The sequence below is a fragment of the Boleophthalmus pectinirostris genome, unplaced genomic scaffold (genome assembly GCF_026225935.1).
Source record: "Boleophthalmus pectinirostris isolate CB_2022bp ecotype Guang Dong unplaced genomic scaffold, ASM2622593v1 HiC_scaffold_18, whole genome shotgun sequence".
In the NCBI taxonomy this organism is placed as follows: domain Eukaryota; kingdom Metazoa; phylum Chordata; class Actinopteri; order Gobiiformes; family Gobiidae; genus Boleophthalmus; species Boleophthalmus pectinirostris.
Genome location: NW_026571133.1, coordinates 4,556,228 through 4,583,338, shown reverse-complemented (window position 1 = coordinate 4,583,338; position 27,111 = coordinate 4,556,228). Strand labels below are relative to the sequence as shown.

Here is a 27,111-nt window from a genome sequence, read left to right as displayed (position 1 = left end):
TGGGCCTGAAAAGAGGTTTTATTTTTTGTTTCATTCTGCAGTTCAGTATTGCATTGTAAAATCACAGTAAAAAATAAAGCTGACTACTTCGCGGATTTCACCTATTGCGGGTTATTTTTGGAACGTATCCCCCGCGATAAACGAGGGTTCACTGTATTGGGTAAACTCAAGTACATTAGATTCAACTTTATTGTTCTGATTGTTGCGTTGACTGCCCAGCATTCATTTGGGGAGCGGTAGTTCTCTCTCTCCTTCCCTTTATCCACCGTCAGAAACTCAACACCATTTCGTCTGTTATTAGTGTTCATATGTTGACGCGTGTTATATTGTTGTACAAATTCTTAATCGATCTATGTAAAAAATAGTGTCTTTATTATCATCGGGGGCTTTCAGCGGAGGTGGTGGACTGAACCAAGACTGTACGTGCCATTGCTTGTTGTTTTATTGCGTCGTCTGTCTCTCTGTCTCTGTGGGGGTGTAAAGAGGAACCATTCAGTGAAGATATTTAATTCTGCTATTACTTCAGTGTTTTTCTCACTTTTGTATTCGACAGCTAAAATGAGCAGTTCTGTGGTATTTTTATTTTGTAAAGGAGCTCACTGGGGCGTCGTCTTGCGGGGCAGACGTTGCAGGCAGAGGGATTGATAGATAGACATGAACATTTTAGATTAGATTAATCAATAAACATCCTGAAATCTACTACTTCATGACATTACAAGGTAGAACAGAGTATTTGCGCTTTGGAAATGTAAGCAGACTAATAATAATAATACAGAATTGCTCAAACATGAATGAAACAAACCACAACTCCAAGTGTGTTGTTGAAGAGGTAAAAACATTACGACACGGCTAAAAGCTCACAAGAGTCAATTTTGTGTAATATAAAACCTTTAAGCTCCAGTATTATCAAATGTTAGTGCTCCAGAAGAGATCAATGACTTGTTTGTGGATGTATAGATGTGCCAGAAGTTTTGAATCAGAATATTTCATAATGAATGCAATAACTTGAATAAAAAAAAAGTTGAAATGGAAATAACTGGAAAAACGCATAAGCATGTGATAGGTGGGTATGATTTTACATTACTTTTCAGTATCTTTAATTCAGACTGACAAAATTCAAGTTGCCAAATTCAGATTAAAAAAAAAAAATCTGAATTTCTCAACTTGAATTTTTTTTTTTATCTGAATTTGGCAACTTGATTTTTTTTTCCAATCTGAATTTCTCAACTTGAATTTTGTCAGTCTGAATTAAAGATGCTGAAAAGTAATGTAAAATCATACCCACCTATCACATGTTAATGCATTTTTTTTTTCAATTATTCAAAACTTCTGACACATCTACACTTCCATACTTGTTTCTTTAGGATTTTTCCCTTGACTTTGCTTTTTATAATTAAGACAGAGCTGAACAATTAATAAAATATCAAATTGCAATTTTTTTTCCACAAACTTTGCAGTTCTGTTCGAGAGTTCATATTAAACATGTCCATGAGCATTAACATTTGAGAGAAAACTGAAATTTGAACTGATAAACTACCGTATTTTTTGGACTATAAGTTGTACTTTTTTTCATGGTTTGGGTGGTCCTACGACTTATACTTCGGTGTGATTTCTTTGTTAAAATTTTCACACTGACAGTCACGAGAGGCTCTAGGCTTGTGTGCTCCTGTACCACTGTCACTTCACACGCTGCACACTACTACTACGTGTGTTGGCTGTAGAAGAAAGAGAAAGAGCCTCTGTCCTGTCTGGTATCATATCAGTCGATCGCACCATTACTTCTGTATCACTGACCATAAACATAAATAAAACCAAAACCATCCTGTCGGGATTCAGAAAGGCAGGAATAATTCTAACTGGAACTGATGCTGAGTCTGATGATAGCGACACAGAAGAGGAAGCGGTGTCTGTTTACCTCCGGAGGTCGCGGAGTTGTTCTGAAGTGACACCGAGGATGAAGAATTCAGTGGATTTAGTGATTTGGAGTGAGATGGAGAGTTTGTTAAACTTGTTCTGTTCTGTTGTTTATGTTATAGTTTATCTGAAGAACTGTTCATATGTGACGTTAACAGTCTGTTGTTCTCTGTTCTACTGTTATTACTAGAACTTGACTTTCAAGATGAAATGTGTTTGTCTGTTCCCCCAAAAAGTGCGACGTATATGTTTTTGTTCTTCTTCTTTACGCATTTTTTGGCTGGTGTGACTTATACTCCAGAGCGACTTATAGTCCAAAAAATACGGTAATACAAGAATCCAATGCATTTCAGAACATGTTTGTTGAAGTCTAAAATACAGGGTAAGCAGCTTTTAGACAGAATAACAGATATTTTGTGGTTTGCAAAGGACTTAAATAACGGCAGTCCTTTTGATTGCAACCATCAAATTATGATTTGGATTTGACTGATTTGATACATCTTGCATCCCTAATGTCATTTTTGCTATTAATTTCCTTTTCTTTCTTTATATTTTTTGCCAAATTGTTCATCTTGATCAAACCAAAAACCAAAACATAGAAACCAAACCAGCATGTACGTACCAGTCGGAGGAGGCGCGGCGCTGATGGGAGTCCCGGGACCCCCCTGGCTCTGCGTACTCGCCCCCATCTGCCCCAGAGCCAGACTGGACGGGGGCTGGGGGGTACTGGCCACCTGCCCGCTGTGAATGGTGGTGGGCAGGGTGGACATAAACCCTGGCGCGAGAGGAGTGGACGTCCCGGGTGTAGACGGACTGAAAACCGAATCGGCCCCGACCAAATCCCCCTGAGGAGACCCGACTCCTCCCAGATCCATGAAGAGCGAGCGCAGCTTCTTCTCGAGCGCTTGGATGTCGTCCGGTTTTCCTTGCGGATCCGCCGGGACCTCGGTTCTGGGTTCACACTCTCCGCAGTGCGCGTGGGTTTGCCCCGGCAGCGCCACCGTTTGCGGCTGGGAGTGTATCAGGGTGGGCTGGACTAACGGGGCGACGCTGGAGCTCACTTGCCCGATCGAAGAGGCGGGGATCGGGCTCGCCGTCGTAGCCAGGAGAGGGGCCTGGGCAGTACCGGTGCTCGGGGCTATTGTCGGCGGTAACACGGGAAGAGCTGCGGAGGTGGTATCGAAACCTACATCACTGGGCATTGTGGAAGGCGGAGGAGACGTTACTGCGGGAATACTTTGAACAATTGGCGGCGACGTGAGCTGGACCGGCGGTAAAGTCGTAACGGGGATCGGTGCTACGGATGTACTGATAGCTGCGATTTGCGGTAAGATTTGAGAGGGCATCTGGGGTAAATTTGGGACTTCTGGTTGGGTTACGGCTTGGAGAATCTGCTGGCTTAGTATAGTGACAGGCGGAGAAGAGGTGCAAGGCGGACTGAGGCAAATCGCAGGTACAGCAGAAGCCGGAGAGTTTGGGATAATTATCTCGAGCTCTTGAGTAACAGGGGGAACCAAGGACGTAGTGGGGCTACTCGTGGGGGGTACTGGGGCAGGTGCGGGGGAGCTGGTGGCGGCGGCGGCGGTAGTTAGGGAGCTGGAGAGGAGGGACGGGTGAGTGGATGGAAGCAGGAGCAGTGCTGGGGCCAGTGTCCAGTTGAGTAGTCTGTCGGAGTTCGGTGAAGGCCTGCTGGAGGCTGACAGTTCCGGCCGACTGGGACAGGCCCACAGCCGGAGCAGGAGGAGGAGCGGTCACTGACGCTGGAGGAACTAAAGAAGAAACACAGAGTAGATGTTATTCAGGGGCTGTCCACACGACAACGTTTTTTGGTGAAAACTGAGAAGTTTGTATTGTATTTTGGCCTTTCGTTCACATGGAGCCGGCGTTTCAGGTGGACAAAAACTGTGTTTTTTGAGAACGGGTTCCAGAGTGGAGAAAGAGTGGACGCAAATTTTTTTCAGCCCGCAAAGAAAAAAATCCACGAGTGCTGTTGTGTGGACGACATTAAGGCACTTTCTATTAACTGAACTCCACCTTCAGGATAAACATGTCGCTGTGAGTCGTACCTGTATCGGCAGGTGTGGCAGGTGCAGAGGAGGAGGGGCTGGACACGGACTCCCTCAGTCTGGCCTCAGGGACCGGACTCACGATGAACCTCCTCCCGGCAGAGTGGACCACCTGAGTACTGGCGCTGGGGGGAGTGTCTGAGGGAAATACACAAATACAGATGTTATACTTCATTCGTCAGACATTTACATGGACAGTCTGGTGTAATAATAGTTTGTTTCGGGTGTTTTGTGGAGTGGATGAGACTGTTTTTAGTGGCAGGATAATTATGACCATTGACCAGTGACCTGCAAATACAAAGACTGGATGGAATATTTTAAAAAAGTGTCTCCACACGTCTCCAAAACTCCGACTCACTACGAAATGAGGTCCTATGTCCAAAATTCCAGACTGTCCCTTTAAAAGAGCTTGAGTTTAAGAGTCATATCTGTCTTTATTATTTGATGAAGTCGTCCACTGAAATTCATTTACATAAAATAAATGTTGCTTTTGGGGCAAATATTGTTATGTGATTAATTGAGATTAATTAATTATATTTATTTTTTTTTTATCAAGTCCCACCCCTAATATAAACTTGTTTTTAAGAGATATCCAACCATAAAATCCACCTTCTTTTAAGTTATATTTTGTTACACATTGGTACTGATACTACAAATAGTACTACTAGTTGTACTGGTACAGCTACTACCAGAGGTGGGACCAAGTCATTGTTTTGCAAGTCTCAAGTCCCAACTCCAAGTCAAGTCCCAAGCCAAATACAGGCAAGTCCAAGTCGAGTCTCGAGGCACTGGCGCATAAGTCCAAGTCAAGTCCAAGTCGTCTGCTTTGAGCTTAAAGTAATTTCAAGTCTTTAAACCAAAGTATCAAATATAGGTTAGATTTTTGCAATTTATATGAATTTTAAAGTAAATTGTACTTAAAAAGTCAAGGTATATTTATGTATGAGTATTTGTATAAGTATATAAGAGTTGTAGAAATGTACATTTTTCTTTTTTAAATGTCTTGACAAGATCTTAGTGTGAACCATTACGGTCAGAATAGAAAGAATTCATATTTAAAAGTGCTTCTCAAGTCCGAGTCAAGTCCCAAGTCACTGACCCTCAAGTCCAAGTCGAGTCCCAAGTCTTAGTCCATTTTATCAAGTCAAGTCTCAAGTCCTAAAAATAGTGACTCAAGTCTGACTCGAGTCCAACTTGCAAGTCCCCACCTCTGGCTACTACTACTGTTACTACTACTACTGTTACTACTACTACTGTTACTACTGTTACTACTACTACTACTACTACTACTACTACTACTACTACTACTACTACTACTACTACTACTACTACTGCTTTTTCTACTTCTACTTTTACTTCTACTGAAATAACTACTGGAAGGATAAATTTCACCTATTTTCAAATTGTCTTTTGTTGGAGATTGAGTCCACAAACTTACTATATTCACATTTTGCTCTGTCTTTTTTATATAACAGAATATTACAATCAGGACATGATGTAATGGGGAAAATATGACTTATTAAATTGACTTATAGACCTTTTTCACAATGGCCGGAAGTGCCGCAAAGTAGGTAAACGTCACTCCCAGTTAATGCTTTTCTATGGGAAAATATCTGTGGAAATGTCTCGTGTATTTTCCACCAGCTTCATAAATCTGCCCCATCACCAAATCTTCATCCAACAAGGTCGACAAAGGATAAACATTCTGTCCATGAAGAATTTATCCACAACTATCAAGGTAAGAAAAATGAAAATGTAAAGACGAACAACGACACATTAGTGAACTACTCCTGACCAAAACTAACATTGTGGTCATGAATAAAACAAAAGTAACTTGTGAACTCAGACTGATTCTACAATTAAAATTAAAAATCGATTTCATGATGTCGATATTTGCATAGACAGAGAGATTTGTGCAGTTTAAATGCTGCAGATGTTCATAGATTACATGTCTAACATTTAAACTGCACAAATCTCTCTGTCTATGCAAATATCGACATCATGAAATCGATTTTTTATTTTAATTGTAGAATCAGTCTGAGTTCACAAGTTACTTATGTTTTATTCATGACCATAGTGTTAGTTTTGGAGTCAGGAGTAATTAATCTGTGTATCATTCGTTCATTCGTTTTTCAATATAAAACCAAAAATAAGAAAACAAAAAAACAACATTTTTTTTCTTTATTTGTCTCCAAACCCAAATGAAAAAAAGGGTAACAATTCATTTTTTCAGTTTTCGATTTTGTGTTTAAATGAAGAATGGAAAAAACACGGATCTGGGACCAGACCGGGACCAGACCGGGACCAGACCGGACTCCGAGCTGGGACTCCGAGCCTCCGCAGGGTTCAAGCCTCAGCTTCGAGCTCCGGCCCTGCCGTGGGCTCTGAGCCTCTGCGTCTGGTCCCGGTCTGGTCCCAGTCTGATCCCGGTCTGGTCCTGGCCTGGTCTCGGTCTCAGTCCCACTCTGGTCTCGGTCTGGTCTCAGTCTCGGTCTGGTCTCGGTTTCAGTTCTGATCTCAGTCTTGGTCTAGTCCTGGTCTGGTCCCGGTCTGGTTTCGGTGTGGTCCCGGTCTCAGTCTCGCTCTGGTCTGGTCCCGATCTGGTCCCAGTCTGGTCCCGGTGTGGTCCTGAACCTGGATCAGTCCTGGTTCAGTCCGTATGCAGCGCAAAAGTCCGGCATCGCAGTCACAGAAGTCACGTAAACTGAAAACGACCGTAATCCGTTTTTTCCATTCTTCATTTAAACACAAAATCGAAAAACTGAAAAAACGAATCGTTATCTGTTTTTTCATTTTGGTTTTGGAGACAACCGACCTTGTTGGATGAAGATTTGTTGATGGGGCAGATTTATGAAGCTGGTGGAAAATACGCGAGACATTTCCACAGACATTTTGTCATAAAAACGCTTTAACGTAAGTGACATTTACACTACATCGCGACGCTTCCGGCCGTTGTGAAAAAGCTCTATTGAGTTTGGATTCACTTAACACTTTTATACTTTTTGCGGATATTATATGAGGCAGATTTTACATTCAGGTTAAACAAGATTATACTTACCCTGTAATGGTTCAGATATCGCTGGAACCTGCTGCTCCATGTCCCCGGTCATCTGCAGAGCCACAGTTTAGTGAGTGAAGAGTGAAGTTAAGAATACACTTTTCACACTATATATATTTAAAGTTATTACACTGTGTTTCTCGTGACATTTACCTGAGAGTTTGGGTCTTTCTTGTCGGCGTTTTGGATCACTTCTCTGATCTGCTCAATGAACGAGTCTCTCTCACTCTCCAGGATGAACTCACTCTCCACCTGAGAAACACCAACAAAACGTTTAATATCAGTCAAAGAAAAGACCTGAGGTGATCTGTATGCATTTATTCTACTTAAAGAAGACATATTATGCTTGTTTTCATCCATGATTTCAGAATGTTTAACTAGTTTTGAGTTGTTTTGACGAGATTTAGATTTAAAGTCATTGAACTTTAACGTACGTGAATCACCATTTCACATTTTGCTCATTGCAAACCACAATATTAAGCTAAAAACACAAACGTGACCATTGACTTCCTGTTCAAAACTGCTTCTTTACGGCGACATTTCACCAGAGCAGGCAGAGTGTGTTTTCGTTTTGCATGGGTCAATCAAAATACAACTGAGTCAGCAAATGACGAGAGAACATTACAACATTATAACACGGTCGAATCTCATTAAGGTCGATTTTGCATAAAAGGTCTCTTCATAATCATATTTTCATTGCCAAACTGACTGCTAAATATTCATGTGCAACTACTACACATGATTTTTCAAGTATAATAATTCTTATGTTATAGTTTATTATTATTATTATTATAATTTTTTAGTAGTAGTGGTAGTTTTATTTCGGTAATTTTGCAGCACTACAAAACAAAACAAAACAAAACAAAACATAGACTACAATCCCTTAGATCATGACCGAAAGGGTTTAGGCTGAAGTAAAAAGTACTTATAAAGCCAAACGCTTTTAAACAATGACAGAATTCCCAAAAAAAAAAAAAAAAAAGTGTTTGAACAGTAAGTTAACATTTACGACTTACTGTATATATAAGAGACAAAATATTAATTAAAACAAACAAAAGAGAACTATATCTTTCAAAACATAACACTTTATACTCTTTTTTTAAAGGCTTCTACAGTGTTAGACTTTTTAAAATCATCACTCAGGTTATTCCATATACCAGAAAAGAAATACAATCACTTTTTTTCTTAGTTCTTATCTTCATTTTTTTTTTTTAAATACCTGTTCCTCTAAAGTTATAAAGACTCTTTCTGCTCAAATAACTCCTGTAAACAAGGACGAAGCAGATGATGATAAGACTTGTACACAGAGGTGGGGACTTGTTAGTCGTGACTTGGGCTCAAGTCGGACTTGAGTCACTATTTTTAGCATTTGAGACTTGACAAAACTGACTAAGGCCTAAGACTCAGCTTGGACTTAAAGGTCAGAGACTTGGGACTTGACTCGGACTTGAGGCCTGTGACTTGGGAAGCAAATTATATTTTGTTGGACACTGGTACTGGTACAGCTACTACCACAGGTGGGATCAAGTATTTGTTTTGCAAGTCTCAAGTAAGTCTCAAGTCTTTGACCTCAAGTCCGAGTCAAGTCTGGCAAGTCCGAGTCGAATCTCGAGTCACTGTCCCATAAGTCAAGTCCAAATCATCTGCATTGAGCTTCAAGTCATTTCAAGTCTTTAAACCAAAGTACCAAATATAGCTTAGATTTTTGCAATCTGCACTTTTAAATCTGAATTATTTTTGTTCTGACTGTAATGATTCACACTAAGATCTTGTTAAGACATTTAAAAAGGAAAACTCTTATATACTCATATATAAACAAAAATACTCATATATAAAAATACTATAACTTTATAAGTATAATTTATCTTAAAATTCATATGAATTGTAAAAACCTAAGCTATATTTGGTACTTTGGTTTAAAGACTTGAAATGACTTGAAGCTCAAAGCAGACGACTTGGACTTGACTCGGACTTATGGGCCAGTGACTCGAGACTCGACTTGGGAATGAGGTCAACGACTTGAGACTTACTTGAGACTTGTAAAACAAAGACTTGTACATCGCTACGGCTGTACTCAGGTCAACAAGATCAAAAAATTTAAGTACTTTTAGTGTAACAAAAAAAGGATTTGTTGGTGCATAGTAATTTGCATGATTAATAATTCTAACAACCTTCTTTTAGTGTTGAAAAATTGTATTAATATTTGATTTATTTATAAGTATTCCCCCATATTTCCACACAGTAGTTTAAGTCTGGAAGGAAAAACATGTTAATTTTGTTTATAACAGTATTATTATAACAAAACAAGATGAACATTATGAGTTGCGTCTTGTACATAAACACTGGAATTTCCTCATTGTGGGACAAATATTCTTTTATCTCAATCTGTTCTCACAAGTACATCTGACATTTACACGTTACATAATAATATGTAAATGCTATTGCAGTACCTTTAGTGTAAATAACTGAATGCAATGCTCTTACTTCAGTTATTTTTATTTTTATTTTAGGTTAGGTAGATGAAATAACTCCGTACCATAATCTGAGCGATCTCCTCCGGGTTGTCTCCGTCCAGGTCGAATCTGAACGTGACCATCTTCCTGTTGTGAGTCTCCAGCTGACACTCGGCCACTCTGTCCCCGCGGTTAGAAATCTACAGAGAGAAACAGAATACGGTGTGAGAGACGGTGTGGAAAAAACCAACAACACAACACACAGGAAATACACAACAGAAACTGGGTTATTATAGAGGTCATTACAAACAATAGGGCATATTTAGAAACATTCGAAACAGATGGTGAGACTTTGGTGACGGCAGAGTGACGAACTGACTCAATCCAAAAAGACGACAAAAGCTTCCAGAGGCGATAAAAGCAGATGCCAGATGTTGAAAACGTTCTTAAAGACGTGGACACCTGTGGCTCATACTCAGGTGTGGCCTATAAATGTACAACTTTAAAATTTAGTTAAAATTTAGTTGATGCGTCTTATATTCAGGTGAGCTCAACCAGTCCGGAAATTACGGTGAAGGTCCTATAATGACACAAAACTAACCCTTGTGAGCTTTAAGCCGTGTTATAATGCTGTAACCGCATCAAAAAAACAGTTGCTCTGTTTTGTCTACATCTCCAAAGCTCAAAATGCTCTGTTCCACCTTGTGATGTCATGTAGTGGTAGTTTTCAAGTTAACAGCTCCTTTAAGCCTTTAGTTCAGTGATTGGCAATTCCAGGATTAAATCATCCAAGAGAATCTTGTGAAGATGTCCATCCATCCATCCATCCATTTTCTTCCGCTTATCTGGTGCCGGGTCGCGGGGGCAGCAGCCTAAGCAGGGACTCCTAGACTTTCTTCACCCCAGACACTTCCTCCTGCTCCTCCGAGGGGACCCCGAGGCGTTCCCAGGCCAGCCCAGAGACATAGTCCCTCCGGCGTGTCCTGGGTCTTCCCTGGGGCCTCCTCCCGATGGGACATGCCCGGAACACCTCCCGAGGGAGACGCCCAGGAGGCATCAGAACAGATGCTTGAGCCACTTCCTCTCGACATGGAGGAGCAGTGGCTCTACTCCGAGCTCCTCCCATGTGACTGAACTCCTCACCATATCTCTAAGGGAGCGCCCAACCACCCCGCGGAGGAAACTCATTTCGGCCGCTTGTATCTGCGATCTCGTCCTTTCGGTCATTACCCAAAGCTCGTGATGGTAATTTGAGATCTTTGCCTTTCGACTCAGCTCCTCTTCACCACAACGGTCCGATACAGCGACCGCATCACTGCCGACGCTGCACCGATCCACCTGTCAATCTCACGCTCCATCCTCCCCTCACTCGTGAACAAGACCCCGAGATACTTGAACTCCTCCAGTTAGTGAAGACGTACGGAGTTTAAAAACACAGTGGAGCTCTTCCTGTATTATCACATGACATCACAAGGTAGAACAGAGTGAAACTAAGCCTAAATATACAAGGTCTGTGTGTTAAACATGTGTGAATGAAACAAAACACATCTCCAGGAATGTTTGTGATGAGGAAACAACATTACAACAGATCAGAAAATAGTGTAATATTTGCCCTTTAATGATGTAACAAAGAAGGTCACATAGTCTTATCTATAACTGTGCTCCAGAGACAATCATTTCTCAAAGAGGTGCCACTCTCAATAAAAGATCTGTACAATAATAAGAATTGAAAGAATGATTGTAAAAGTTTCATTTACACTGAGCACGTTGAGTTTGGCTTTGGAGAACTTCTCGTGTCGGGACCTGCTGCGCACAGAACGTCTCTGATGCCGTTTGGTGGAACGACCTTCATGACGTCCTCCTCCATCGTTCCCATCGCTGAGGCCAGACGCCTCCGAGTGACCACTGCAGGAAGACAGACATGAGTACTACTACTACTACTACTACTACTACTACTACTACTACTACTACTACTACAGCTGTAAACACTGCAGCGAGACAGAGAGACATGAGTACTACTACTACTACTACTACTACTACTACTACTACTACTACTACAGCTGTAAACACTGCAGCGAGACAGAGAGACATGAGTACTACTACTACTACTACTACTACTACTACTACTACTACTACTACTACTACTACTACTACAGCTGTAAACACTGCAGGAAGACAGACATGAGTACTACTACTACTACTACTACTACTACTACTACTACTACTACTACTACAGCTGTAAACACTGCAGGAAGACAGACATGAGTACTACTACTACTACTACTACTACTACTACTACTACTACTACTACTACTACTACAGCTGCTTAAACACTGCAGCGAGACAGAGACATACTACTACTACTACTACTACTACTACTACTACTACTACTACTACTACTACTACTACAGCTGTAAACACTGCAGCGAGACAGAGAGACATGAGTACTACTACTACTACTACTACTACTACTACTACTACTACTACTACTACTACTACTACTACAGCTGTAAACACTGCAGGAGACAGACATGAGTACTACTACTACTACTACTACTACTACTACTACTACTACTACTACTACTACAGCTGTAAACACTGCAGGAAGACAGACATGAGTACTACTACTACTACTACTACTACTACTACTACTACTACTACTACTACTACTACTACAGCTGTAAACACTGCAGGAAGAAGACATGAGTACTACTACTACTACTACTACTACTACTACTACTACTACTACTACAGCTGTAAACACTGCAGCGAGACAGAGAGACATGAGTACTACTACTACTACTACTACTACTACTACTACTACTACTACTACTACTACTACTGCTGCTGATAACACTGCAGCGAGACAGACACATGAGTACTACTACTACTACTACTACTACTACTACTACTACTACTACTACTACTACAGCTGTAAACACTGCAGGAAGACAGAGACATGAGTACTACTACTACTACTACTACTACTACTACTACTACTACTACTACTACTACTACTACTACTGCTGCTGATAACACTGCAGCGAGACAGAGAGACATGAGTACTACTACTACTACTACTACTACTACTACTACTACTACTACAGCTGTAAACACTGCAGGAAGACAGAGAGACATGAGTACTACTACTACTACTACTACTACTACTACTACTACTACAGCTGTAAACACTGCAGCGAGACAGAGAGACATGAGTACTACTACTACTACTACTACTACTACTACTACTACACTACTACTACAGCTGTAAACACTGCAGCGAGACAGAGAGACATGAGTACTACTACTACTACTACTACTACTACTACTACTACTACTACAGCTGTAAACACTGCAGGAAGACAGAGACATGAGTACTACTACTACTACTACTACTACTACTACTACAGCTGTAAACACTGCAGGAAGACAGAGAGACATGAGTACTACTACTACTACTACTACTACTACTACTACAGCTGTAAACACTGCAGCGAGACAGAGAGACATGAGTACTACTACTACTACTACTACTACTACTACTACTACAGCTGTAAACACTGCAGGAAGACAGAGACATGAGTACTACTACTACTACTACTACTACTACTACTACTACAGCTGTAAACACTGCAGGAAGACAGAGAGACATGAGTACTACTACTACTACTACTACTACTACTACTACAGCTGTAAACACTGCAGGAAGACAGAGAGACATGAGTACTACTACTACTACTACTACTACTACTACTACAGCTGTAAACACTGCAGCGAGACAGAGAGACATGAGTACTACTACTACTACTACTACTACTACTACTACTACTACTACTACTACTACAGCTGTAAACACTGCAGCGAGACAGAGAGACATGAGTACTACTACTACTACTACTACTACTACTACTACTACTACTACAGCTGTAAACACTGCAGGAAGACAGAGACATGAGTACTACTACTACTACTACTACTACTACTACTACTACTACAGCTGTAAACACTGCAGGAAGACAGAGAGACATGAGTACTACTACTACTACTACTACTACTACTACTACTACTACAGCTGTAAACACTGCAGCGAGACAGAGAGACATGAGTACTACTACTACTACTACTACTACTACTACTACTACTACTACTACAGCTGTAAACACTGCAGGAAGACAGAGACATGAGTACTACTACTACTACTACTACTACTACTACTACTACTACTACTACTACAGCTGTAAACACTGCAGGAAGACAGAGAGACATGAGTACTACTACTACTACTACTACTACTACTACTACTACTACTACTACAGCTGTAAACACTGCAGGAAGACAGACATGAGTACTACTACTACTACTACTACTACTACTACTACTACTACTACTACTACTACTACTACTACTACTACTACTACTACTACAGCTGTAAACACTGCAGCGAGACAGAGAGACATGAGTACTACTACTACTACTACTACTACTACTACTACTACTACTACTACTACTACTACTACTACTACTACTACTACTACTACAGCTGTAAACACTGCAGGAAGACAGAGAGACATGAGTACTACTACTACTACTACTACTACTACAGCTGTAAACACTGCAGGAAGACAGAGAGACATGACTACTACTACTACTACTACTACTACTACTACTACTACTACTACTACTACTACTACTACAGCTGTAAACACTGCAGCGAGACAGAGAGAAATGAGTACTACTACTACTACTACTACTACTACAGCTGTAAACACTGCAGGAAGACAGAGAGACATGAGTACTACTACTACTACTACTACTACTACTACTACTACAACTGCTGCTGATAACACTGCAGCGAGACAGAGAGACATGAGTACTACTACTACTACTACTACTACTACTACTACTACTACAGCTGTAAACACTGCAGCAAGACAGAGAGACATGAGTACTACTACTACTACTACTACTACTACTACTACTACTACTACTACTACTACTGCTGCTGATAACACTGCAGGGAGACAGAGAGACATGAGTACTACTACTACTACTACTACTACTACTACAGCTGTAAACACTGCAGGAAGACAGAGAGACATGAGTACTACTACTACTACTACTACTACTACTACTACAGCTGTAAAACACTGCAGGGAGACAGAGAGACATGAGTACTACTACTACTACTACTACTACTACTACTACTACTACTACTACTACTACTACTACTACTACTACTACTACTACTACTACTACTACTACTACTACAGCTGTAAACACTGCAGCGAGAGAGACATGAGTACTACTACTACTACTACTACTACTACTACTACTACAGCTGTAAACACTGCAGGAAGACAGAGAGACATGAGTACTACTACTACTACTACTACTACTACTACTACAGCTGTAAACACTGCAGGAAGACAGAGAGACATGAGTACTACTACTACTACTACTACTACTACTACTACTACTACTACTACTACTACTACTACTACTACTACTACTACTACTACTACTACTACTACTACTACTACTACTACTACTACTACTACTACTACTACTACTACTACTACTACAGCTGTAAACACTGCAGGAAGACAGAGAGACATGACTACTACTACTACTACTACTACTACTACTACTACTACTACTACAGCTGTAAACACTGCAGGAAGACAAGGACACGTGACGACAAGTACTACTAACTACTACTACTACTACTACTACTACTACTACTACTACTACTACTACTACTGCTGATAACACTGCAGGGGGACAGGGAAACGTGACGACAAGTACTACTACTACTACTACTACTATTGCTGCTGCTACTACTACTACTGCTACTACTACTACTGCTACTACTACTACTGCTAATGCTACTACTACGACTACTACTATTACTACTACTACTACTACTACTACTGCTACCACTACAGCTGTTGATAACACTGCAGGGAGACAGAGACACATGAGGACTACTACTACTACTACTACTACTACTACTGCTGATAACACTGCAGGGGGACAGGGAAACGTGAGGACAAGTACTACTGCTACTGTTACTGCTACTGATACTGCTACTACTAATACTACTACTACTACTTTTACTACTACTACTACTACTACTGCTGCTGCTACAATTACTACTACTACAGCTGCTGATAACACTGCAGGGAGACAGAGACACATGAGGACAACTACAACTACTACTATTACTACTACTACTACTACTACTACTACTACTACTACTACTACTACTACTACTACTACTACTACTACTACTGCTGATAACACTGCAGGGAGACAGGGAGATGTGAGGACAAGTACTACTGCTACTGGTACTACTACTAATACTACTACTACTGCTGGTACCACTGCAGTGAGATAGAGAAGGGTGTGTACAAGTACTACTGCTACTGATACTACTGGTACTACTACTACTACTACTACTACTACTGCTGGTACCACTGCAATGAAGAAGGGAGGTGAGTACAAATACCACTCCAACTGGTACTTCTACTACTAGTGCTACTACTTCTACTACTGCTACTATTACTACTACTGCTCCAACTACTGCTACTGCTACTGCTGCTACTACAACAAAGTGTCACGACCAAGTACTGTTCAAAAATATGACATTAAATATATAGTACACATATATAAATAATAGAACCACCAACACTTGGGTTAGTGGGAGAATATTTTATTACAACTGAGAAACTTAAAGAAAAACATCTGAATTATGATTTGTGTTTTTATTAAGATTTTCTGTGTTTTATTACCTTTCCATGGACGCCTGGAGATGAGGGGGCAGAAGCTGAGCCTGAGACAACTCCAAAGGCTGAAGGAAGGAAAAAGACAATAGAAAAAAAGGTAAATTATAAAACTGTTCAGAGCATGAAACTTATAATTGTACAGTTTATCAAATACTGCAGTACTTTCCCACAACTTCATTGTTTCTGGAGTACACACTGTCCAGTCCCTAATGTAAGATAATTGTAAATCAACGTGTCCAGTTTTACAAATTACAAGTTTCTCTGCTTAAATTCACTGTTAGCAACAGCTAAAAACAGAGAGAACTACAAAGACCATGATCCTTTGCTTTGTTCCAGTCCAATCTACATGATGAAACAACTGTTATTAAGAACTTTTAAATGTTAATTATTTGGATTATGACAAAGGAAAGTGTCATAATCACAAATTTGTCTTTTGCCTCCACAAAATATTACAATAAAAATTGTACCATGAGATGCATATAGTATTGTGAAATTTGGAATATTACTACTGCTACTGCTACTACTACTACTACTACTACCACCTGCTGCAGCTACTCCTACAACTACAACTACTATTACTACTACCTGCTGCTACTACTACTACAACTACAACTACAACTACTACTACTACTACTACTACTACTACTACCTGCAGCTATTACTACTACCTGCGGCTATTGCTACTACTACTACAACTACTACAACTACTACTCCTACTACTACCTGCAGCTACTACTACTACTACTACTACTACCTGCTGCTACTGCTACTACTACAATTACTACTACAATTACTACTACAACTACAACTGCTACAACTGCTACAACTGCTACAACTGCTACTACTGCTACTGCTACTACTACTACTACTACTACTACTATTATAACTACTACCTGCTGCTACTGCTACTACTACAATTACTACTACAATTACTACTACAACTACAACTACAACAACTGCTACTGCTACTACTGCTACTACTGCTACTACTACTATTATAACTACTACCTGCTGCTACTGCTACTACTGCTACTACTACTACTACTACTGCTACTACTACTACTACTACTACTACTACTACTACTACTACTACTACTACTACTATTATAACTACTACTACAACAACAACAACTACTACTGCTACTACTACAACTACTATTACTACTGCTACTGCTACTACTACTACTACTTGCTACTACTACCTGCTTCTTCTGCTACTACTACTACTACTACTACTACTACTACTACCATCACCTGCTACTACTACTGCTACTAATACTACTACTCCTCCTATTGCTACTACTCCTACTCCTCTTACTCCTACTACTATTACTCCTCCTACTACTACTTCTACTACTACTACTACTACTGCTGCTACTTGCTACAACTACAACTACAACTGCAAATATACTACAAGTACAACTACTAGTACAACTACTACTACTACTACTACTACAGGTTTTTATACTTTTGTAGCACCAAATTTTCATATTTTACAGACAGATAATAACATTAAAGCTCCAGTCTGGTACTTTTCCGTTCCTTTAACCACACAGTACTTGAATACCTGGGGCACAGTTTCCACAGGAGGATTATCGGGAGGGGCGGTCACTACACTGATGATTGGCACCACAGAGGGCAAAGGAGCGGGCACGGGGGCGGGCACAGGAGAGGGCACAGGAGAGGGCACACGGGCAGGAGAGGCAGGAGCAGAGGGGGCAGAAGGAGGAGCAGCGGGGGGAGGAGAGAGAAGAAGAGCCCCGTTCAGGTGAGGAGAGGGGGGGGAGGGTGCCACGACCACAGTGGGCACCGAAATGGAGAGAGGAGACAGTGCGGAGGTGGGAGGAGCTACGCAAGGCTGAAATTAAAGAGAAGAAGAGACACGGGAGAAAAGAAAGGATCGGTAAAGAAAGGATTATAAGAACAGAACAGAAAATCAAAAGAGGGAGAGACTAGACTAGAAGCAGTATTGTGCAGAAGTTTTATAGGCTTGTCTTTGAAATTCATTTAAAATTGTCTTTAAAAATCCTATATTACACAAAATTGACTCTTGTGAGCTCATGTTAAAATGTTGTTTCCTCACCCAAAACATACTTAGAGTTGTCCCCACCCGACCATCTCAGATTTGAGTGAAAAAATTCTAGGAGGTTCACACACTTTCCAATAAGAAGAGTCTCAAATTTTAACTCCAAACTCCTTATAGTTTTGTCATTAAAGGGCCCATCTCATGCAAAATCAACTTTTCAGAGCTTTCTACCTTCTAAGAGTGATGTGTGGGCCTTGTATATGTCGCTGAAGTGTTTTTTAGATTTATTTGACTTTTTTTTTAACAAATTGCTGCATATTTCTTCCACCCTCCCACGTGACAACGAACTAAAGCTGCTACAACGATGACGCGGCAGATGCACCTATGACGTGTTTGACGTAGCAGACGCTGCTTCGCACCCGCCCCCCGTCCCCTGCTCCACCGCCTCCGCCTCCACCCCGCATCGGCTGACAATTCCCACATGAACACCTAAACAAAAGCGACAGCATAAGATCATTGTTCTACACTGCAGCGAACACGATATAATAAGTTTATCTACTAGTGTTTATTAATACTTTATCAATCAGTAATGTTCAGCTGATGTGGACGCGGTGCTTGAGCTTCGTGCTCCTCAAAGTCCTCGTCCGATTCCGGGTCCAACACATGTGGCTGAACGCGCTGTATCGCCATGATGAATAAAAGTTTATTCCTGCCGCTATCAGGGTGCACGTCTGTCTCCCCCTCCCTCCCTGAGATGGTGGAGGAAGGGCGGCTCACTCGTCAGAGTCTACGTCACGTTTGGAGGGCGGAGCCTGTGCTTTCTCAGGACGGGCGGGGATGAGCAATAGTCGGACTTTCATAGTTCCTGGTCTGTGATGCCTCCAAGAAATCAGTAAGATTTGATAACGATTGTGTAATGAATGTTCCAAAACCCAAATTGTGCTTGTTTATGCGCAGAAGATACAATGTGAAAATAGTTATTTTGCATGAGACGGGCCCTTTAAAAAATATTTTGTGATCTGATCGGTGTTTGAAGCAGAGTTTTCCAAGTTTGCTGCATCAAAAAAAAAACTATTCAAGGTCGGTCCTTCAAATTTTCAGGGGTTAAAATTTGGCAAATGTACTTGTAGAATTTGGACTTTTCGGTCGTCCACTGTTCTTTGAAAACTCCGCAATCTCAGTCAACTTTTCATTCTTTAACACTCGCCATTTTGCCGTCCTTAACTGCACTACAGAACAGAGCTGGTAAAAGGGGCGTGGAGGACCGCACTCAGCCCGCGGGCCTTAATTTGATGACCCCTGTATTAAATAGAGATGCTTTCAATGTAAAATTTGGATCGAACACTACAATTAATGATTTAATTGTAGCCCGGATGAAGACCGAACAAAGGCCTTCTAATAATACTTCCTCTTGCAGCTCATACTTTGTCAGAGTGCCAGTGTATTCAGAGTGCCAGTGTATTCAGTTTTGTTTTTGTTTTTTCCTGTTATGCCCAAGAGATTACTGTTGCTAATTGGATCACACTGAGTAAACAGATCTGCATCTTTGTTTCTAAACACTGGAGTCACTGGAGACCTCCGCAAAGACGTTGGCTCCATTACGCCGCGCAAATGAACAGTGAACAGACCGGGACGCTTTAACTGAGCCTCAAAATTTCAAATGAAAGTAAACTGCAAAGTATAAAGTTACTGAAAAGCAATGATGTGTAAAACCAGTGGTGGAAGGTAACAAAGCACAAAAGTAAAAGACAATACTTCAAGGTGAATTGTGTATCTTTTCTGGTGAAGTGTCCATAAATTTTTTTGTGTTTATAGCTCAAATTTACTTAGAAAAACAGGCATTCTGACTGTGAGCAGGGTCGCCGCGCCACAGATCTGACCTGTAACTTGATCTGGTTTGGTCTCCATGAAGATACACAGGTAAAGCAATGACATCTCCATGGAGAACCAGAAATGTTACACAATGCACCTTTAAGGTTTAAACTTGTGCACAATACTGTAACAGTCAGGAAGAGGAGAACAGCAATTTTACGCAATTACGATTCATTTAAACATATTGGCGTATAATATTCACTAGGGCTGAACGATTTAAAAAAAAAATTTAATTGTGATTTTTTTTCTGTCAGATATTGCGATTTTGGTTTCATCCATTTTTTTTTTTCAAATCAAGTTTTAGTGCAAACATCACAGAAACGTACATCAGACCAGAGTCCTGCACCGACGATTTGACGCTGGACCATTTGCCACATTTATTTACGTTTTACAGAAACTAAACTTAAAACGACATGACTAATTTACATGAACTATAAGCTGAAAAAAAACAGATCGCTCCTTGTGTCCTGATGCGGGTCAGCTTCTGCCGAACTAAAGGACACGACTCAGTGGAATATGAATGTGGGATGCGTCTATTGTCAAAGTTGATCTTTTCAAGTCTTTTGAACCATATCACTTTTGTTTCTGGTTCTGATATTGTCATATTTTAGTTATGGGATTCGGACATCGTAATTGTGTGGTTGTTGGATGTCCTAACAGCGGAAAATGGCTTGAGAAATAGGCTTCGGAAGTTTGCGAACTCCATAACTGCAAAAGGGAATCAGGTCTGTGTGACTGCAAACCTCCGTTCAAACTGTTTCCCGATTTGACGCTGGACCATTTGCCACATTTGTTTACACTTTACAGAAACAAAACTTAAAACCACATGACTAATTTGCATGAACTTATAAGCGCTGAAAAAAACAGCTCGCTCCTTGTGCCCTGATGTGGTTCAGTTTCTGTCAGACTAAAGGACACGACTCAGTGGAATATGAGAGTTCTTTCTGTAACAGAGGATGTGCTGATGATGGTGAGTCTAGTCCAATAAGGTTCATTTGGTCTTCTGATATTATATATTTATGTTTTTAGTTTTTTTTGTCAGACCAAGAGTTTGTTTTCATACCTGACAGTTTCGACTGCTCACTGGAGGTTTTTCTCAGAGTGGTAACGTGAACCTGTATAAATCAGCTGACCGGACACGTCACAACACGTCACGTGACTCTGAGGAAGACCGCGAACGAGCAGTCGAAACTGTCAGGTATGAAAACAAACTCTCGATGGTGAGTCTGTTCTGTGCTTCTGTCGCGTTGGAGATGGTTCATGTTAAACTTTGCACGTGTAAATCCTTGCCTTCTCGCGTTGTGGTGATTAATTTGTGCCGCACAGACCTCGACACAGATCCATATATCAAAAACAACGGCAACAAGGCGACGGCGGCAGTGTGCATTGAGTCGACGCAGAACTAAACTTCGCCCTTAAAATTTGGCTTTAGGAGAACTGCAAAAAAAGCTTTGACGCTCCCAAAATCCTGTCGTCTGAGATCGCAATTTTCGGTCCAAAATGATAGATCGTTCAGCCCTAATATTCACTAAATTCTCGCAATTAGATCCGATTAATACACATGTTACAGCAACTAAATGGAAAAGCAAAGTGAATCCAGATTTCCCTGTCCACATTTGAAAATCTTAATACCTGGACTACAGAGAGCTGAGCCTGGTAAAGCAGATACAACTGCTCTATACTGGGAAACGGGCTGATATCACACAGCTAAAGACAAATATACAAGCACATCCAACACGAAAACACAGGCAGCATGCAAAAAAAAATAGGAAAAAGTATTATAACATAAAACAATAAGAGGAAATAATTTAAACTTCTAATTCTGAAATCAATAAAAGTTGCTAAAAATAATCATTATAAATATTTGCACTATGCAGAAAGATACAAGGAGCATGCATAAAAACAGGAGAAATATTTTAACATAAGACTAATAAGAAGGAGTGATATAAATGTAATAACACAAAATAAAAGTCTGGAGAAAGTATTTGCACGATACAGTTTTGTAGTAAAGTACCTGGGGAAAGATACAGGCAGCGTGCAAAAAGGAAGAAAATCAGAAAATAAAACAGAATTTGAATGAAAAATTTGGCAGAGCAAAATACTTCAAGAGTTGAGTTTGTGTAGTTTTAATATAAATGCAGGATTATAGTTGAGTACCTGGGTCTGGGGTGTGTGGGTGGGGCTTTGAATCGATGCATTACTCGACTGAGTGGACGAAATGACCTAAAAAAGAAAAAAAAAAAAAAAACAATTTGAGAAAGAATATAATGATAATAATAATACAGAAAATTCTATATTATATTAGAAAAAATAAACTTGAATGAGGCGAGGCTGGTTTATAGGGTTTTAGCCTAGTATAGTCCTGATGTAGACTCTGTTCAGTCTTGGTTTAGTCTGGATTTAGTCCCAGTTTTGATGTGACGTCCTTCAGTGCCACTTACAACAGTTTTGGATCATAAGTTGCCCTTTTTTCATGGTTTGAGTGTTTCCTGCGACTTATACTCCGGTGCGACTTATATATTAAAATTTTCACACTTAAGCGGCGAGAGGCTCTAGTCTTGTGTGTCAGTACCTGCTCTTATTACTCCTGTACCACTGTCAGTTCACTCTACTGCGCATGTCTCCTGCATGTGTCCTGCTGCAATTAAAGAAATACGCAGACATGCAAGAAGAACCATCGCCTTAAACTGGAAAAACATTGAAGCCCCCTCAACAAAACAGTGGGTTAAGGAAATTTCAGAATGTGTCGGCCTTGAAAGATTGATATTTATAGCAAAGGGAAAACGAAAAGACTTTGTGAAATTATGGGAACCTTATTTAAATATTATATCCAAAAAGTGGAAGTGATGTATGTGTAGGTATATGTGTATATATATATAGAATAATATTGTTATTGTTGTTGTCCAGCATTGACAGTGATGATGATAGCAGTAACAAAAACTGATTTTTATTTATTGTCATAAATGTTGTTGTTGTTATTGTTGTAGTTATTACAATTTTATTTTAGTATTATTATTATCTCATTTTATTGTTTATTAATTATTATTATTTATTTATTTTTATTTTAGTATTATTACTTTTTATATATATTCTCTATATCCATTTATTAATTCATGTTTCTCTACTAATTTTTTAATTAATATATTTCTATTTATTTTTATTTATCTATTTATTTATATTTATTATTGTTGTGTGTATGTATATATATACATATATTTATTTATATTTTATTTTATTAGTTTTAAGTACATATGGTCACCAAATATAAATCAAAGACTCACCTGCGATTGATGGATTGTATTGTGCAAGTATTGCATAGTGAATGTGTGAATGTGTATGAGTGTGTGAGAGTGTGGAATTAGTTATTTGTTATTATTATCATTATCTTTATTGTATTTTATTTATTCATTTTATTATTATTATTATTTTTGGTTATATGTTGACCTGCGTTAACGTGGTCAGTTGTTCAGATGGAATTTTTATTGTCTGAAAATTAATAAAAAAATACTTGGAAAAAAAAAAAGAAATACGCAGCCGAAAATGATCATCGGACAGTGAGGATGGAGAACACGGCTTCACAGTAACCAGGAGGATGCACCATGCGACTTTACTGGAAGTCACTGGATGGATCGACAAAGCCTGGACTTCAGTGACACCGAAACCATCCTGTCGGGATTCAGAAAGACCGGAATAATTCTAACTGGAACTGACGCTGAGTCTGACGACAGCGACACAGACGAGGAAGGAGGAAGGCGCTCTGTTTACCTCCGGAGGTCATGAAGTTGCACTAATGTTACTTTAGCCTCATAACTTACTTTATCACATAGCGATAAACTGTTTATCATATTCTGTAGATTACAAACTGCAAGTAGTGAAATATTCAGCTGAAAAAGGTAATTGAGCAGCAGAAAGAAAGTTTGGAGTGAGCGAGAAACTTGTGAGGGACTGTTAGAAAGCGGAGGATACTCGAACTGCAATGAAAAAAACAAAACAAAACTCATCGTGGACTAAAAGCGAGATTTTGGTAGAGTTGGCGAAGTTGCTCAGGAGTGACACAGAGGATGAAGAATTGAATGGATTTAGTGATTTGGAGTGAGATGGAGAGTTTGGTAAACTTGTTCTGTTCTGTTGTTTATGTTATAGTTTATCTGAAGAACTGTTCATATGTGACGTTAACAGTCTGTTGTTCTCTGTTCTATTGTTTTTACTAGAACTTGCCTTTCGAGATGAAATGTCGGTTCCTGGTCTCTGATTTTATAAAATAAATTTCCCCCAAAAAGTGCGACTTGCATATGTTTTTTTCTTCTTCATTACGCATTTTTTGGCTGTGACTTATACTCTGGAGTGACTTATACTCCGAAAAATATGGTTTCAGGTTTAAATAAAAAAGTACTTTTAAAATTGAGAAATATCTTAAGTAAAGCAACAACATTTCCACGGAGACAAGCACGCACAACCTCAGAAAAGCTACTTAGCGTCCTTTTAAGACACTCCAACGATCAGCCAAACCGAGTGGTGCTGTTTTTATTCAGTATCTGTTTGCAGTTATAATGGATCAGAGCAGAGGGCAGATCAGCCTCCTCCAAAAAGCTCTTATATTACATTACTGCAGGGGGAGAGAGAGAGACTGAGCCAACTGGGCGGAGAGCATAAAGCAAAGGATTTAAAAAGGAAATGACTTGCTCTTCATAAAAACTAAGCCACGGTATTTATTTAGAATTAAGATTAAATTCGTGTTTTTGTGGATTTGTTGTAGGTTTTCTTGTAAAATGAAGTTTGCGTGATACAACAAAAGAATGAACCACAGTTTCCTCCGTCATATTGATCAGTCTTGTTTTTCAATTACATTTTCTATTCATATGAAAAATTAAATTCATTTCCGAGACAAAAACAAGAAAGAGTTGTAAACATTGCCATTTAGCTCAAGAGTAAAAGAAGAGTTCAGAATTCAGAGGAATAAATTTGATTGGCTGCAGAGCTCTTCATTAAAGGCCCGAAGCCGATTATTGATGAATGCAAATGAATGAATCTTGATCTCTTGATTAAAACTGAATACATGCGTCCCAAATTTCGGACTTCTGGTCATCTCGCAATGCATACTGGGAAGGAGCCTCCGAAAAATGAGCATCAAACTGCTGTGTTTGTTTTCCCAATGGGATGCGAAAAGTCGATCTTTTCAAGTCTTTTGAACCATATCGTTTTCTGATTCAACTATTGTCATATTTTAGTTTTGGGATTTGTAATTGTGTGGTTGTTGGATGTTCTAACAGCAGAAAACGGCTTGGAACTCCATAAATGCAAAATAGAATCATTGTATTTTCTTTTCTTTTTTTTTTTAAGTGCATTCAGAAGCAATTTTTGAACCAGCAAATAATTTCCAACTTCATGCAGCCTGATTGAGACGACTTTTAACATCACTGAACATCAGTAGGTCACCAAGACTAAACCAAGACTAAACCAAGACTAAACCAAGACTAAACCAAGACTAAACCAAGACTACTAAACCAGACAAGACTAAACAAGACTAAACCAGACTAAACCAAGACTAAACCAAGACTAAACCAAGACTAAACCAAGACTAAACCAAGACTAAACCAAGACTAAACCAGACTAAACCAGGACTAAACCAAGACTAAACCAAGACTAAACCAAGACTAAACCCAGACTAAACCAAGACTAAACCAAGACTAAACCAGGACTAAGACTAAACCAGGACTAAACCAAGACTAAACCTAAAAGACTAAACCAGGACTAAACCAGACTAAACCAAGACTAAACCAGACTAAACCAAGACTAAACCAAGACTAAACCAAGACTAACCAAGACTAAACCAGACTAAACCAAGACTAAACCAGACTAAACCAGACTAAACCAAGACTAAACCAGGACTAAACCAAGACTAAACCAGACTAAACCAGACTAAACCAGGACTAAACCAAGACTAAACCAAGACTAAACCAAGACTAAACCAAGACTAAACCAAGGACTAAACCAGGACTAAACCAGGACTAAACCAAGACTAAACCAGGACTAAACCAGACTAAACAAGACTAAACAGGACTAAACAAGACTAAACCAGGACTAAACCAGACTAAACCAGACTAAACCAGACTAAACCAAGGACTAAACCAGGACTAAACCAGGACTAAACCAGGACTAAACCAAGGACTAAACCAGGACTAATCTTGGACTAGTGAAAGAGAGAGGGAGAGCCCCGAGCCCGTGGAGCAGGGCGTCCACAAAGTGTCATCGGGCAACGACTGCGCTCACCCTCTTGGGGCGAGGAGCTCTGAACTAGTACATTCGCCTGCGGTCACCTGACGGTCTACGCGGGCACAGCTCTGGGACCATCCCGACACTCAGTCCTGGTTCAGTTCTGTTTTAGTCCCGTTTTAGTTCTAGTTCAGACCTGGTTCAGTCCTGGGATCAGTCCTGGTTTAGTCCGTGTGTGTCGCGCCCCCCCCCCAGTGGCTCTTTGGCGCCTCCCAGGGGAGTCGGGCCTCACCTACTGAAAGCCACTGCAGTGTGGTATTAAATGTTTTTGTCTTCACGGAGACCAAACCAGACCAAGTCACAGTCAGAATATCTGCTTTTCTAGGTATTTTTGAGCTATAAAACCTCCTGTAATTGAATAAATGGGTAGAGCTGTTTAAAGTCACACTGTGGAACATTTCAGGCAGAGCAATGGCATCTCCAGAGAAACAACCAGGCCGCCCTGAACCAAAAAGTTTCATAGTGCACCATTAATTGCCCAGTCTTACCTGTTGAGAAGTCCCCAGTGGGGGTCCGGAGGTGTGTGGAGTCGGAGTCTGAACCTGCTGCTTAAAAAAACACAAAGAAGAAAGAAAGACAAGTGACGTGAAGAGAGACAGAGAAAGAGAAAGAGAGAGAGAAAATATAATTAGTTTATGTTCAATATGGAAGTGGTGCACATGAA

At 40.0% G+C, this 27,111-nt stretch overlaps 1 protein-coding gene across 1 annotated transcript in view; it reads right to left on the bottom strand.

The window, feature by feature from the left end:
- The window catches only part of LOC110156003 (serine/threonine-protein kinase WNK1-like), a 323,906-nt gene that overhangs the window by 45,671 nt on the left and 251,124 nt on the right, over positions 1-27,111 (bottom strand). Inside the window, exons 14-24 of the mRNA XM_055153838.1 lie at positions 22,332-22,397; positions 21,807-21,881; positions 17,778-18,122; positions 16,283-16,332; positions 11,249-11,396; positions 9,575-9,691; positions 7,192-7,290; positions 7,039-7,090; positions 3,981-4,118; positions 3,460-3,668; positions 2,537-3,428 (exon numbers count right to left, since the gene is read on the bottom strand). Coding sequence (XP_055009813.1) covers positions 2,537-3,428; positions 3,460-3,668; positions 3,981-4,118; positions 7,039-7,090; positions 7,192-7,290; positions 9,575-9,691; positions 11,249-11,396; positions 16,283-16,332; positions 17,778-18,122; positions 21,807-21,881; positions 22,332-22,397 — 2,191 coding nt within the window. The remainder of the gene's footprint in view (positions 1-2,536; positions 3,429-3,459; positions 3,669-3,980; positions 4,119-7,038; positions 7,091-7,191; positions 7,291-9,574; positions 9,692-11,248; positions 11,397-16,282; positions 16,333-17,777; positions 18,123-21,806; positions 21,882-22,331; positions 22,398-27,111) is intronic.